The following is a 15,612-nucleotide window of genomic DNA, read 5'->3' as shown; positions in this document are numbered from 1 at the left end:
GTGGGTTTTTTCTTTTTCAAAGTGAGGATATTAGACTTATCTGCTCAAAATTCAGTTATTACAGACAGTCGCCATATTGAAATACTGCTGCATGTCGCGTCGTCATCAAACAAAATATGGAAACCAAGTAATGAAATAACCTGTCAGAATAAGGGGGCGAATGTGCAACTAACATTCCGCCATCTCCCTGAATGACTGTTCCAGCACTTGTGCAGTTATCTGAAATATGCAAAAATGTGAAAGAACACAACAACAACAACAACAATATGTAATAACAGTTGATTTATCCTAAGAGAAAGATATGCTTCATGACATAAACAAATTTAGAGTAAACGACAAAAAACAAACAGATTAGATTCAGCGGCTATTCCTCCAATTGGAACAGTCATGCTTCATGAAGGAAAGATTTTTTATTTGGGTTTCATTACCAACCATGAGATATGCTTGCTAAAATCAAGCGGCCGTGCTTAAAAAGGTAAACGTAACCTGTCTCATCATAAACACATGCAAAGGAAAGTAAATGGGACTTCTGACCAAAAAAAACATGAAAACAAGATTGCATTAGGTATAAAGTTGGTCCCGGATGCGCCACATTCGAAAATTCCTTCTAACTCAGCATACACGACAACGACAAAACTTGTGAAAGTTTCACTAAGGTCTTGAACATAGTAACCCTTGTCAAATGTGACTGTTTATCAAATATTTTCCGAAAGAACATCTGCACATTTTGAAAACCGAATCCGAATAGGAAACTAATTTCTATGTTCTTTGGACATCATGGATGTTCTTAAACCAATCACACTTTTGTATAAAACCTCTTTTGATAATTTCAGTGATATAAAATCATTGCAGACGTCGGGTCTTTAAATAGTAGTAAATGAAAGAGACCTGAACTTTTTTTGCGCAGAGTTACTTCCCGATGATTTCACGGGCAAAATCTTTTTGCTGCACTACAAATGCATCAAGTGCCAACAACCGATTCAGTTTAAGGATTAGCTGGACCTACCGCAGACGCAGGAGGAGCAGTTGCGGGTAGAGGGACATGACCAAGAGGTGGAGCTTGACCATCAGCAGTTCCAGGGGGTGAACCAGTCTGACTGTTGGGATGAGGACTTGGAGGTGGAATGTGACCAGAAGACTGGGCCTGTGGCCTGGGAGATGGGTATGAACCGCTTTTCTGTCCTGAAATACACAACAGTATCCATTTGTCATCGCACACGGGTTCTGATCAAGTTTCATTTCTTTCATTTCATTAACTTGTCTATTCCCCCGATTTCTTTGATGAAAACATAAAGACTGTATTGAATACATTTAGAAACTAGTCCAATGCCACACATGTTTTACTTGGCATTAGAGCTTCTCAGTAACGTAACGTATTCTAGTTCTTTTGACAGGTTGCTTGTCATCTAGAATTCGAACATGACACTCTGTCATGTACCAAATCGAAGATATACAAAGTCAGCTATCTAACCCACTCAGTCACCGGGGCTTCTCTAACGGACGTCAGAAAACAGGTAGTCTAGATCACAGACGTTGTGATCCTCTGGCAAGTCTAATTGACAAGAAAGCCTCAGTGACTTTCATGTACTGACACTCGCTTAGTGATTGCCAAGAAACAAAATATATAGAATGTTGTTTCATAACTGCATGTTGAAACATTTTCATTTTGTTGGTTTTTAGTGATAATAGTATTTTATACTTCGTATATTCACTTTGGTAGATAAATTATACGTACCGCTAACCATGGTTAGGCTGGCTTGAGAAGAACTTGGACTAACAACCGCTTTCCCGGGGCGACATTTGATGACGATGTAGCAGATGATGAGAACAATGATGAGGAGACCAAAGACTCCACCAAGAGCGTAATAAACCATATTGGGATCCGTTCTGCAGAAATGCAATCACTGATACTGAAACCTCTATTCATTTGATAGCAGAATCCGTTTGGACATAAATCTTCATTAGTGGTGGTTAAAGATCGCTTATAAATGATCATCGATAGTCAGGATATCAGAAATGGGTTTCCCTCATTGTAGCCATGTGGAGAATCACCCCTTGGTTTTCGGCGTGACGAGGGAACGCTATGGTAATTATCTAAATTGTTCATCTGCTGCAGCTTTCTACGGTAACTGCTTAGATTTTGGTGGAGGGAGTTGTACTTCCTTAAAAGTGAATATCAACGATGCTACACACATAGCTACGAGCAGCAATGTAGGGTTCTTTGGTAATTCTTGCCTGATCCCCGATAGAACTCAATTAACCATCAAAAGTTATTCATTTTCCCTTCTATGCTTTGATCTTCGAAATTTTTTCAATCAAATAATAATAGTTTCAGGAAGTACAGGAAATCTGTGGATAGAAACAAAGAAAGTCTCAGAGTAATTCCGACTAGCCATTCCAGTGACTTAGATCATATGATGATCTCAGAGGAAGTAGGGAGGCCGCATTTTTAAAGTATAGTCAGTGAGAATATATTGTGGATCATGTCACTTCCAGTAATAGGAAATGTCTCCGTCATTAACTTTAAAATGGAACAAACATCGTTTTAAGATGCCTATGGCTGTGTACGCTGGTTTTGGATGATGAAACTTGTGCCTTTTCAAACAGTTGCTGACCTTACTGGAACTGTGAAGAAATGTATCATTGTTGTAGGTTCCACTGCAACTGAGTCATTTGTCATGACTAAAACCGAATAGATATCACCTACGGTTTGACATATTTATGCTGCTAATCAAAAGCGTTTTAGCTAGTTTTACGATACTTCCTTATGTCAAATATAGAACATCACTTGTAAGAATACCCAATCTTGACCAGTATAAGAAATCGATTCCATTTGGTGTAAAGGCAAAATGGATGTGATAGTAAACTGAAAATGAGTGGTGAACGTGTCCTGTCCTACCGTGGCACCCGCCATTCATCGGTGATTAAAATCGACCAAAATATCAATATTATTTCTAGCTGTATACATGTATTCATTACAGAGACTGTACTCGAACTGATACTGGTTAATTGATTTTGAATAACGAAGTCTAAAACTAATAACAACTACTTCTGTAACAATGGCTATTCAATCGCTTTAACTATTTAATCAACAAAAGATATGACAGGTGCAACAAATCTTAAAGCAGGAGACAAACTGGTTCAGTCTTTCCGTCAACAAAGTAAAATTGTAATGCTGTCTAAAATACAACTGTTTTTAATGTTCCTGGGCTTGTGAGTGAGGTAATTCTACGACAACTAGCTATCAAAGACCACAATCCATAGCTGTTGCTGGGAGATGTGATGTTGTGAGACAGTCATACATGACCTTATGTACTTGTTGAGAAAGACAACCTTTGTAAATCCTATGCAGATTGTTGAATGTATTTGCTAAGGGTTGTTACAAAAATGATGCTGTCAGTGCCTTGCCTACTAATGCAAGTGCCGGATATTTCCAGATCCACATTTAAGTGTCAGTTATCAAAGATTTCCATCATTTCACAGAAAGAATAATATTGTTATACACTTTAACATGATGATGCATTGCCAACAGATACATTTACCTGACAGGTCGTAATGCATAATATATTCTGTAGGTAGATAGTGCTCTTTATGTTCAGATTTCAAATACAGCCAAGCCGTTATGTTGTCACGATGCCCTGTGCTGCATAGACTATCAATATCAATACCCATTACACAGTTCATCTGACGCTATCACAGCTGGAGTCTGTTGGAAAATATTTCGGAAAAGTGCAAAATGTTCAATTTCCTGTGAAATTATCGATCAGATTATCTGTCATCTTTGAAAACAAATGCTTTACGTAAACACACGTAACGACAGTTAATGGTTTTTCAACAAATATCCCAGCCGGATATTGTTAAGGGAGATAATTCTATTTGTCCTTCGACATTGGTGCAAATTCAACCGCCACTGTAAAACAGATTTTGTGTGACTGCGATTACACATCACCACAGCCCACCTACATAAATGCCATGGAGATTGCAACCGATTACCTCATAAGTGTTAGGTTATGGTTTCGCTCTCTCTCTCTCTGTCGCAACTGAATCTGTGAATCAACAGTGCACTGGTAGTACACATCACACCTGGAAACAGGTAACTTTCAACCATAAACTATAATAAGAGATAGTTCCGTCTTAAGCAGGCTGTAGCTCCCCTATCCTTGGGTGTACAGTCAAAACAATCAGTGTTGTGGAACTGGCGCCTTTGTTACATTTAAGTTTGTTAAATCTGTGCTGTTCGGTTTGCCCCAGAGATCTAGCAGGTCCCAAAACAGAAAAGATACCTGCATCTTCATAAGACTGTAACAGGCCAAGGAAGTGGTCTCTATTCTTGATTTTGACAGAACATGTTCCATGAGTTGTTACCTGATAAAACCGAATAAACTTTCAAAGACACCCGCGGCTTTATATTTGCAAATGTATTTGGTTATTGGCTCCATTTTACAAAGGGTTGATTATTATCAATGTATATCTCAGCAACATACAGCTGCGTATCAATGTACGTGAAAGGTCTCTTACTTCCTGCAACACACTCTGTTATACTCCTCGCAGCACCAACTGGGGGCAGTCACCATCGGCTCCACAATCCGCATGGCATGCTGAAACAGTTCATTGGTATATCTCAATATATGTTTGTACTTGGCGATGGATTCTATATTGCCCACTATAATAGCGTCTAACTGACTCTACGTCTAGTCATGTACACGACGATGTATTCCATAGTGTCCACTCCAACACTGTCTAACTGACTCTACATCTAGTCAAGTACACGACGATGTATTCCATGGTGTCCACTCCAACACTGTCTAACTGATACTACAACTAGTCATGTACAAGACAATGTATTCCATGGTGTCCACTCCAACACTGTCTAACTGATACTACAACTAGTCAAGTACAGGACGATGCATTCCATGGTGTCCACTCCAACACTGTCTAACTGATACTACAACTAGTCACGTACAAGACGATGCATTCCATGGTGTCCACTCCAACACTGTCTAACTGATACTACAACTAGTCACGTACAAGACGATGTATTCATGGTGTCCACCCCAACAGTTTTGAGCTGATAGCTAGCCATGCATTTCATGATTTGTACTTTATCTGATCATCTGAGATAGGAACCAGGAACAGGGTTTATGTAACCCAGTATTCAGGTACTACGGGATGTATTTCAGATATGACGTAGGGTAACACATGGAAACTTGTAAAACAATAAGCTGATATGATCGCCTACCTAGTATGATTGAAGATAATAGGGTCACAACTGGTAAAGCCTTTTCCATTTCTTGCCCCAGAGTGACTGAGGCTGTTCTTAAACGTTACTACATGTATTTATTGCACACAGGTGCATTCGTCATAGTGCGTCATGAATGAATTGGTAATACACAGCATGTCAAAAAAGGAATCCCCGAGATTTGGCGGAACCAAAATCGACTTGGACAGTTGTCAGATTAGTTATGTAGCTCACCTTGTGTCAGAATAAGCAAGTGCTATTTCATGACACATACATACCCGCCACAAAGCGAACTATGTATTAACCCCTGTCTACACTACCGTTCATGTAAACACAGCCATAGCGATAAACACGCTCCACTGTCCCCCTGCAATAATCGTTCTCAAACCCAACAGGTATAGAGAACGATCTCGTTAATATGGTTCCGGGTGCACAACTTGAGCTCCATGACATATGATTTTGACAAAAGTGGAGTGAAGAGTGTGTTGGTCAGCCTTTGGGAGTGCTTGTATGCGTATGTTCTGTGTGTGTGTGTGTGTGTGTGTGTGTGTGTGTGTGTGTGTGTGTGTGTGTCTGTCTGTCTGTGTTTGTGTCTGTTTGTGTGTGTGTGCGTGTGGTGTAGATTTGGATTAGAACTGGCTTGTCATGGAAGGCTATTACCAGGATCGAAGAGTAAAGCTCGTTGACTTGGTTAACACATGTCATCATATCCCCGTTGTGTAGATCGACGCTCTTGACGTTGATCACCGGATTGTCAGGTCTAAGCTCGATTATTTACAAACTAGAACACGGGTGTGGAGCTCACAAACTAGGCATCCAAATGAAGCTGATAGCTGAAATGAACATGTGACACCTCTGTATACCTGTCATGTGCAGAGCTGACCCAACACTGCCGCGGTTACAGGTCATTGGCTTCCTCCCTCTGCAAGCTGTCCGCATTCTGCTGTTATTTTGTTGACAGTTACATAGACAGATTATCTCATACAAATGCATAAAATCGATGATTTACAATGTGATTAGGTTGTCTGACAAAACATCCACTTGCAACGTTTGGGATCGATTGGATGATTGGATGAAGAGTTATTTACAAACAACATGATCCACATGTATTTCATGCCGAACTATACGATTCAATTCCAAAGATCTTACGTCTTCGGCACGCCCATTGTATGTACGTCTCCGACCTCGTAGATGGCGATACCAGTGCCCAATGCGAGTCTGAGACGTATTGCGTGCGATCATGCGATAAGTTTTAATCACTGCTCGTATCTGTATTGTCTGTCTGTCTATAGCTGTCCATCAACGAAAAGAATATCTGTCACACACCACAAAAAGAATAATTGGCTGAATTCCGAGTTTTAAACGGCTCTGTTTTAACTAAAACCATATTATAAGCTTTAAGGTTAAAGACTGCCAGTGGGTTAGAGTGCCCGGATGTAACTGTAGAACTTAATATTAATGAAAATGACACAGTTCAGAATCAGAATTTATGTCCGAGTCAGAAATAGCGTGGTAGAAGGTCCGACAACTCTCTCTAGCAGAGTACACTCTAGAGTTGTTTCGATATCACAAATAGTGTGGTAGAAGGTATGACAACTCTCTGCAGCAGATCACAGACTGTTGTTATGTCAATATGGATAATACCTTGGAAAAATGCTTGACAGCTCTTTGCAACATAACACAAAGGTTTTGTCAGTATGATATGTCTTGCTTACTCTCTGTAGGAGCATCCAAGTATCCGAAAATCTAAAAGCACTGTTCGCTTTTCCATTTGTTATATCAAATCCATCGTATTGAGTTATCAAATGTGTGTGGTTAAATGGCTTTAGTTTCAGTGATTTGACAGATATGTCTTATGTATTTCAGATGTTTGGTACTTACAAGTCAACTGCTTGTAGATCATGACGCACTAAAACCAATATTCCGGCAGTATCACGAGAGGGGAACACCAGAAATCGGCTTCACACAATACACGTGTGTCGGGAATCGAACCCTTCCCTTAGTCGTACTGAGGGAGCGCTTTAAACACTAGGCTATCCCACGTCCCTCATGGCACATAAGGTGAATCGTTCTTTTTAACAATAACCTAAAGTGGCTTGTCTTTATTTCCAGTGATTATAATGGTTATCAATAATGACGGTGGTGGGGAGTCGAGGGAGCGGATGGATGGTTAAGCACTCGCTAAAGATGCTTAATAGTGAGTGAGTGAGTTAAGTTCCACGTCGTACTCAGCAATATTCCAGCTATATGACGGCGGTCGGTAAATAATGTAGTATGGACCAGACAATCCAGTGATCAACCATATGCGCAATTGGGAACTTTTAGCATATGTCAACCAAGTGAGCTAGGCTGACCACCCGATCCCGTTAGTCGCCTCTTACGACAAGCATACTCGCCTTTTATGGCATGGGTTGCTGAAGGCCTATTCTACCTCGGACCTCCACGGGTCCATGCTTAAGACCCGAGTTCGATTATCCATATGAGCACAGTGTGTGAGGCCAATTTCTGGCGTAAAACCCAATTCACTCACTCATTTCACCCTGCAGATTGCATCATTACCACAGGTTAGCAGACTCTGGGATAACCCGGTGGTTAAGGCGATCGCTCGTCACACTGAAGACCTGGGTTCGATATCCCACACGAGTACAATGTATGAAGCCCATTTCTGATGTCCACGGCCGTTATATTGCTTGATTGTTTCATAAAACAGCACAAAACTGAAACTCGCTCACTCTCTTTGATATTTACTCCAGCAGGCAAGCACAGTTGGTATGAATGGCAAACAGAAGCAATACATAAAGACAAGTACTTGGAACGTTCTGTAATGCTGTCATCGTCTGAGTGACATATACAGACCTGCTAACTACCGCAGACCAATGTGCATCTTCCATGTATGTTTATCTACGATTTGTGAGAGACGAGAATAGGTTTTGTGTCAAATGTGACTATTACAGACAGCCGCCATAGACCTGGAGTATTGCTGATTGTCGCGTTAAACATCAAATAAAACCATCAAATAAAGCTAAAACTGAAATGACCTGCCTAAATACAGGGGTCAAAATTCAACCATGTTTCATCTATCTGCCTGGAATGACTATTACAACACCCGTGCAGTTATTTGAATTGTTTGCAACGATATGAAAAAATACAAATACAGCAATATGTGTTATAATAGTTGATTTATCCAAATATTCTTCAAGACTTAAACTTTAGGGTAAAAAACAAAGCAAAACAACAAACAGATCAGGCTGACTATTCTCGAATCGTCAGCTTATTCTTAAAACGTTGGCTCCGATCAAAGTTAAGAATTCTTAGGGTCACGAACGTTTCGAGAATCAGGGCTCAGGTGCAGTGTCAGGAAGTAATGCCCAACCACTTGCTTTCGATATAAGAAACACACACATCATCGTAATGATAAGATATACGACAATAAAATCCATTATTTCATAAACATGTGTTTATCAATCACTGTCAAAATAGTGACGTAGAAGGCATTTTCAAATAGGTCAGCTTATCCTGCCTCATCATAAACACACGCAAAGGCAAGTTAGTGGTACTGATAAAATAAGACGGAAACATGTTACATGTCAAAGAGCAAAGAGGGAATCGCTGTGACAAAAAGTTGGACCCAGATACGTTACATTCGGAAATTACGTCTTTACTGCATATATACACGATAGCAGCCAGACTGTTTGGAAGATTCACAGAAGGACTTGAATACTGTGGCCCTTGTCAAACATGAGTCTCATACAGCCTTCTTTGAAAGAGCATCTAAAATAATTTAGACAACAGAATAGCAATTTCTGTGTTCTCTATCATTTTGAATACCCTGCCCTAGTACTGACATAATCATCGTGTTCGAAAGACGTTCAATCTCAAAACCCTTTTGATATTATCAGCAAAATAAAAACAATGCAGGCATGAGGTACTTTAGATATCTTAAATGACAGACATCACCTTGCCGCCACTGTACAGAGTTAGTTCCGATGACATCAGATCAACAAAGGTGATAAAAGCTTTGTGTCACGGGCAAAATCTTTTAGCTGTAGTACAGATGCATCAAGCGTCAACATCGGATTCAGTTTAGGGATTGGCGGGACCTGCTGCAGACGTCTGAGGGGCAGTTGCGAGTGGAGGAGCCTGTCCAGGAGGTGGAGCTTGACCAGCAGCAGTTCCAGGAGATGAACCAGTCTGGCTATTGGGAAGAGGACCCGGAGGTGGAACTTGACCAGAGGGCGGGGCTTGACCACTAGCTGGGGGATAATATGGGGGAGGCGGAGGTGGAGGGTATGCCGGATCGCCCCCTGGGGGAGGATATGCTGGATTACTTCCCGGTGGAGGGTATGCAGGGTATCCTCCGGGGTGTGGATAAGCCGTATGTGATTTTGGACCTGGACCTGAGGAATAAGGAGGGGGTCCAGCTGCCCGTGGCCCGGGGTATGGGTATGAACCGCTTGAGTGCCCTGAAATCACAAAAATATCCATTTGAGTTGTCTACGCGCAGAGGTATTGATTAAGGTCCATTCTTTTCATTTCATTAAATAGTCAGTTCAACCGGTTCCGTTATTGAAAACACAAATTTTAAAGTGACCAAGTGCAACATAGGTATATTTGGGATTACACCATCGAAATAATGCAGGAACTCTCAAGCACACAATGTCAGCTGTCATACCCACTCAGCCACCGCGACTTCTGCCTCTTTTTCCAATGGAAGTCGGACAACTGTAGTCACCTCGACGAGGTCGCGTACCCCTCTGGCAAGTGTAAATTTGACAGGGACGCCGCGGTAGCTGAGTGGGTTTGATGACTGAGAGTTTTGGTTCGAATCCTAACAAGAATCGGAGCTCTACTGAGTAAGTGTAATCGTAAACATAGCAGATGATTTCGTGATACTATTAATAAACATTCCTGTCCACATACGAGAGAATATACACAAAATGTTTGACAAGAATATAATAATCAGAACGTTGTTTCGTAACTGCATGTTGATGCATATTTTGTTGCTGTTGTCGCTGTTGTTGCTGCTGTTGCTGTTTTCACTGATAATAGTATTTTAAACAGTATATTGGTATGTTGTAAGGTACATACCGCTAACTACGAATACATTGGCTTGAGGCTGCGGATTGACAACCCGTCCCCGTGTCCCGGTCTTGGTGCATGCTTTGATGAGGAAGATAACGATGACAACGAAGACGATGAAGGCAATGAGTCCCCCGATGGAGTATCCGACAATAGTGCCCCAGCTGAAATGCAATCACTGATGCTGAAACCTTTATTTATGTGACAGTAGAACACATTTGGACAAATTCTTCCTGGGTGGTAGTTAAAGATCCATATATTATGAACGATCACTGGTGTACGAGTGTGTAGTTGTTTCAATAATACAATTTTATCCTAAAACAGTAGTAGTAGTAGTAGTAGTCGTCGTCGTCGTCGTCGTCGTCGTCGTAGTAGTAGTAGTAGTAGTAGTAGTAGTAGTAGTAGTAGTAGTAGTAGTAGTAGTAGTAGTAGTAGTAGTAGTAGTAGTAGTAGTAGTAGTGATGGAGTTAGGTGTTGTGGTTACCGTTCTTGGCTATCATCCATGTGTTCCAGCAATAGATGTGTGATGATGTACGTGATCACTTACCTGTAATAATAGCAACAAGATGTGTTCCACGTCCCGCAGCAGTAGCCGGAGCAGTAGGTGCCGTAGCAGTAGTCGGCCGCATGGCAGGCTGAAACAGTTAGTTGTTAGATTTGTTTATACAATGTATGCATGTACTAATGGTGATCCGATTAATTGTAATAATCGAAGATTGGTCGCAGTGATCAAACACTTGGCCATGGCACATATCTTCGAAGTTTATGTATGTTTGTCATCGCTTTAATGTAGCAAGTTACATGATGTCACACATATCTGCAATAACAAACCTGGATAGAGAAATCTGAAAAATGACGCTAACCATTTTTTTCTCGATGATTGTTCGTTAGTAACGAAGCAGTCATCAACCAATTCCCGACACTAGTATGTACCAGACAATGTATTTCATGATGTCCACTCCAAGAGTGTGCAACTGATTCTACATCTAGTCACGTACTAGACGATGTATTTCATGATGTCCACATCAACAGTGTGTAGCAGTCTACATCTAGTCATGTTCAAGACTATGTATTCCATGGTGTCCACTCCAACAAATGTCTAGCTGATACTATATCTAGTCACATACTAGACGATGTATTACATGGTGTCCACACCAGCACTGTCTAGCAGATGCTACATCTATCCATGTACAAGACGATGTATTACATGGTGTCCACACCAGCACTGTCTAGCAGATGCTACATCTATCCATGTACAAGACGATGTATTACATGGTGTCCACACCAGCACTGTCTAGCAGATGCTACATCTATCCATGTACAAGACGATGTATTACATGGTGTCCACACCAGCACTGTCTAGCAGATGCTACATCTATCCATGTACAAGACGATGTATTACATGGTGTCCACACCAGCACTGTCTAACTGATTCTACAGCTAGTCATGTACAAGACGATGTATTACATGGTGTCCACACCAGCACTGTCTAACTGATTCTACAGCTAGTCATGTACAAGACGATGTATTACATGGTGTCCACACCAGCACTGTCTAACTGATTCTACAGCTAGTCATGTACAAGACGATGTATTACATGGTGTCCACACCAGCACTGTCTAACTGATTCTACAGCTAGTCATGTACAAGACGATGTATTACATGGTGTCCACACCAGCACTGTCTAACTGATTCTACAGCTAGTCATGTACAAGACGATGTATTACATGGTGTCCACACCAGCACTGTCTAACTGATTCTACAGCTAGTCATGTACAAGACGATGTATTACATGGTGTCCACACCAGCACTGTCTAACTGATTCTACAGCTAGTCATGTACAAGACGATGTATTACATGGTGTCCACACCAGCACTGTCTAGCAGATGCTACATCTAACCATGTACAAGACGATGTATTACATGGTGTCCACACCAGCACTGTCTAACTGATTCTACAGCTAGTCATGTACAAGACGATGTATTACATGGTGTCCACACCAGCACTGTCTAACTGATTCTACAGCTAGTCATGTACAAGACGATGTATTACATGGTGTCCACACCAGCACTGTCTAACTGATTCTACAGCTAGTCACGTACAAGACTATGTATTCCATGGTGTCCTCTCTAACAAATGTCTAGCTGATATTATATCTAGTCATGTACAAGACTATGTATTCCATCGTGTCCACTCTAACAAATGTCTAGCAGATACTACACCTAGTCATGTACTAGACTATGTATTCCATCGTGTCCACTCTAACAAATGTCTAGCTGATACTACACCTAGTCATGTACTAGACTATGTATTCCATCGTGTCCACACCAATAGTGTCTAGCAGATACTACAACTAGTCATGTACTGGACGTTGTGTTTCATTGTGTCCACTTCCTGTAAGTGTCTATCTGATAATCCGAAACAGGACCTAGACAGTACAGATAAAGCCCAGAGTTCACATAACGCAGTAGCCATTTTCTACTTCTGTATTTCATAGCGATCACGGCTGGTACTAGTAACTGCGTCCCTCTTAAGTCCATTGTGAATTGTAACATTTGGCAACTTTATAAACAGTAACCTGTTATGATAACCTACCTTGTATGATTACAGAAAATAGGGTGACAACGGGTAAAAACTTTTCCATTTCGTGTCCCAGAGTTACTACGACTGTTCTTAATCACTGCTACTCTTCATTGCACACGGGTGCGCTTGTCATAGGGAGTTATGAACGAACTGGGTATAGACAGTATGTCAGCAACGGACAACACGTCAATTGACGAAACCGTATCCGACTTGGAGGGTTGTCAAAGGTTTTGTTTTGCTCACCCTGCGTCAGAATAAGCCAGCGCTATTTAATTACACAAACATACCCGCCACAAACCACGCTATATCTGGTAACCCCTGCCCCCATTTACGTTGTTTGTAAACACAACCATGGCGACAAGCATGCTTCACGGTGTGTTCGCAATAATAAATCTCGAACCCAATAAAACGCCAACAGGTATTGTATTTTCAGTGTGTGATAGAGGAGGTATAGTATAGAACACGATCTCGTTGTGAATGGGAGCACAATTGGAGTACCATGACACAGGGTTTTGGTGAAAGAATATAACATAGTTTAAGAGTGTGGAAGTGCGTATGTAAGTGAGAGAGATTTGAGGGACAGTGTGTGTGTGGTGTTTGTGGGTGTGTGGTGTGTGTGTGGGTGTGTGTGCTCGCGCGCGCGCCCGCACGCGTGGGGGCGGGGATGGTGGGGGGTATGGGGGGTAGGGGGGGGGGGGGGGGGGGGGGGGGTTATACCCATGCTTGTCCTAAGAAGCGACTAAGGGGATAAGGTGGTCAGACTCGCTGACTTGGTTGACAAATGTCTTTCTATCCCCACTGCGTGGGTCGATCATGCTCTTGATCACTGGATTGTCTGGTTCGGTACGCGATTATTTACATACTGCCGCCATATAGCTGGAATATTCGAGGGCAAACTCACTCACTCACTCACTCACTCACTCACTCTGGTTGACGTCGCACAGTTCAGATTACAACATTGCGGCATCGTAATATACCATCTTCACTAACCCTCACCCCTCTATGTGACATTTCACAGTTGAGACTGTCGCGAGAAATATGTTTAGAAACTGTATCATTAATCATCATTAAGGTGTGTGAGAGTTTAGTTTTGCGCCGCCTTTAGCAACATCCCAGCAATATCACGTCTTCACATTGTACCCATATGGGAATCAAACCCCTGTATGAGCTGTGATGACCGAACGCTTTAACCACTATGCTAGCCCACGGTGCTGATCATTATGGAAGGCGCGCTTGCCTGGTCATCTCTCGCAGTATATGAAGATGTAAAACACCTTTCATGTACACCTTTCATGGCGATCACTGTCTATATCAGTGAAAGGTCTCTCGGTGTGCTATTTTATATATTAGCTGCCTTGCTTGACCCCACATGTACCCGCTTCCTAGTTTCACAGTTCGATGCTAATGCTGTTGATCACTGGATTGTCTGGTCCAGACTCGCTTGTTAAAAGATCGCCACCATATAACTTGATTTATGCTGAGTGCGGCGTAAATCTAAACTCACTCACTAACAGAAGTTGCATTACATTGCTCCTTTGGGGTTCAGCGGACCTTCTTGACACTGTTTTGCAACAATGATAAGTTGTCAGGAATACATTGCTGCCTGATAAAAGAAGTGTGGATGTTAGCAGGTGCTAATGCTTTTGGAGATGCCTGTGATCCTCTAGATGAAAAACAGTTAAGAAAACAAATCATATGAAACTTTCAGAATTATCCACGATATGGAACTTTATAAAATATTTAGTGTTACATAAGTGGGTAAATGCATATCTCTCTCATGTCATACTACATCCAAACCTGCGGTTGTGTGAATATCATCCATTCAACATGGATATCGGCTCAAACCTATGCTGACCACGGTTGCTGTTTGGATAATATTGTTAGCAATGGCTGTATATCTATTGTGGGTTAATAGTGACATTGAAGTTGTACTGAGTTGTGAAATACATTTCTTGGACGGTGAGATAGCCTAGTGGTTAAAGCGTCCGTTCTACACGCAGATGACACGAGTTCTGTCTTTATCGTGATATTGCTGGAATAGAGCTAGCAGCAGCGTAACACTAAATTCACTCAGTCACTACTGCAATTCTACACCAAAGTAATTACTTTGCTGCATTGATCATGGACATTATATAAAACAGCTGGTAATTCTTTCCCATTTCCTTGTTATTTTCACGTTAAGTACTCATCTGGGTTAACTTAATTGCATCCGTTTGGAAACCAGTTTCTAATAGAAGGGGAAAAGGAAAGACACACACGACGGTCTGGACACGCTGGTTCTGGTGTCATGATTCAGAAATGGATTTGTTTCTGTTAAACATACTCATGGAAACAAATAAGGGAAGAAATGCTGGTCCTAGTCCAATTCCTTTCCAGAATTGCGCCCACAGTGCAATACAAAGCTTGTGAAGAAACCTAGAAAGGAATAAAGGGACACGTTGTTCAAAGTGTTCATTTTTTATCTTTTAAATTACATTTGTGTTTATAGTTTCTTGGACTAGAACTCGAATATCTATCCAATAGAGCTTGCATATCGTCAAATAAAGGAATATTCAATAACTGGGATCTGTCAAAAGGTCAGTCCCACCATCGCCTTCTCATTAAACGCTTAGCGTGAAGATCCGGGTCAGACTGGTCACTTGTCTAACGGGATCGGTAGGTCAGGCTCGAATGACACGTTCTCGTATCCCAGTTTGCGTAGACCGATGCTG

The 15,612-nt window shown here is 41.5% G+C and overlaps 1 protein-coding gene across 1 annotated transcript; it reads right to left on the bottom strand.

The window, feature by feature from the left end:
* Positions 1-8,401: 8,401 nt before the first annotated feature.
* LOC137274331 (galectin-3-like) lies at positions 8,402-13,214 on the bottom strand. The gene is made up of 4 exons (XM_067807478.1): positions 12,914-13,214; positions 10,866-10,953; positions 10,328-10,482; positions 8,402-9,702 (listed from the first exon to the last, which is right to left on the bottom strand). Exons 1-4 carry the CDS (start codon positions 12,960-12,962, stop codon positions 9,323-9,325), a joined length of 672 nt encoding a protein of 223 aa, XP_067663579.1. The 5' UTR covers positions 12,963-13,214; the 3' UTR covers positions 8,402-9,322.
* Positions 13,215-15,612: the final 2,398 nt, after the last annotated feature.

The sequence above is a fragment of the Haliotis asinina genome, chromosome 2 (assembly GCF_037392515.1).
Source record: "Haliotis asinina isolate JCU_RB_2024 chromosome 2, JCU_Hal_asi_v2, whole genome shotgun sequence".
Classification (NCBI taxonomy): Eukaryota; Metazoa; Mollusca; class Gastropoda; order Lepetellida; family Haliotidae; genus Haliotis; species Haliotis asinina.
Note: the sequence above shows the minus strand (reverse complement) of the source record. Positions and strands in the feature narration are given on the sequence as shown.

What these genes read in the sequence shown, in the direction of transcription:
- LOC137274331 (XM_067807478.1), bottom strand. Translation starts at nt 12,962, where the DNA reads ATGGAAAAGTTTTTACCCGTTGTCACCCTATTTTCTGTAATCATACAA. An exon ending in ATTTTCTGTAATCATACAAG is followed by an intron (nt 10,954 to 12,913) that starts GTAGGTTATCAT and finishes TAACTGTTTCAG; the next exon opens with CCTGCCATGCGGCCGACTAC. An exon ending in CAATGTATTCGTAGTTAGCG is followed by an intron (nt 9,703 to 10,327) that starts GTATGTACCTTA and finishes TTGTGATTTCAG; the next exon opens with GGCACTCAAGCGGTTCATAC.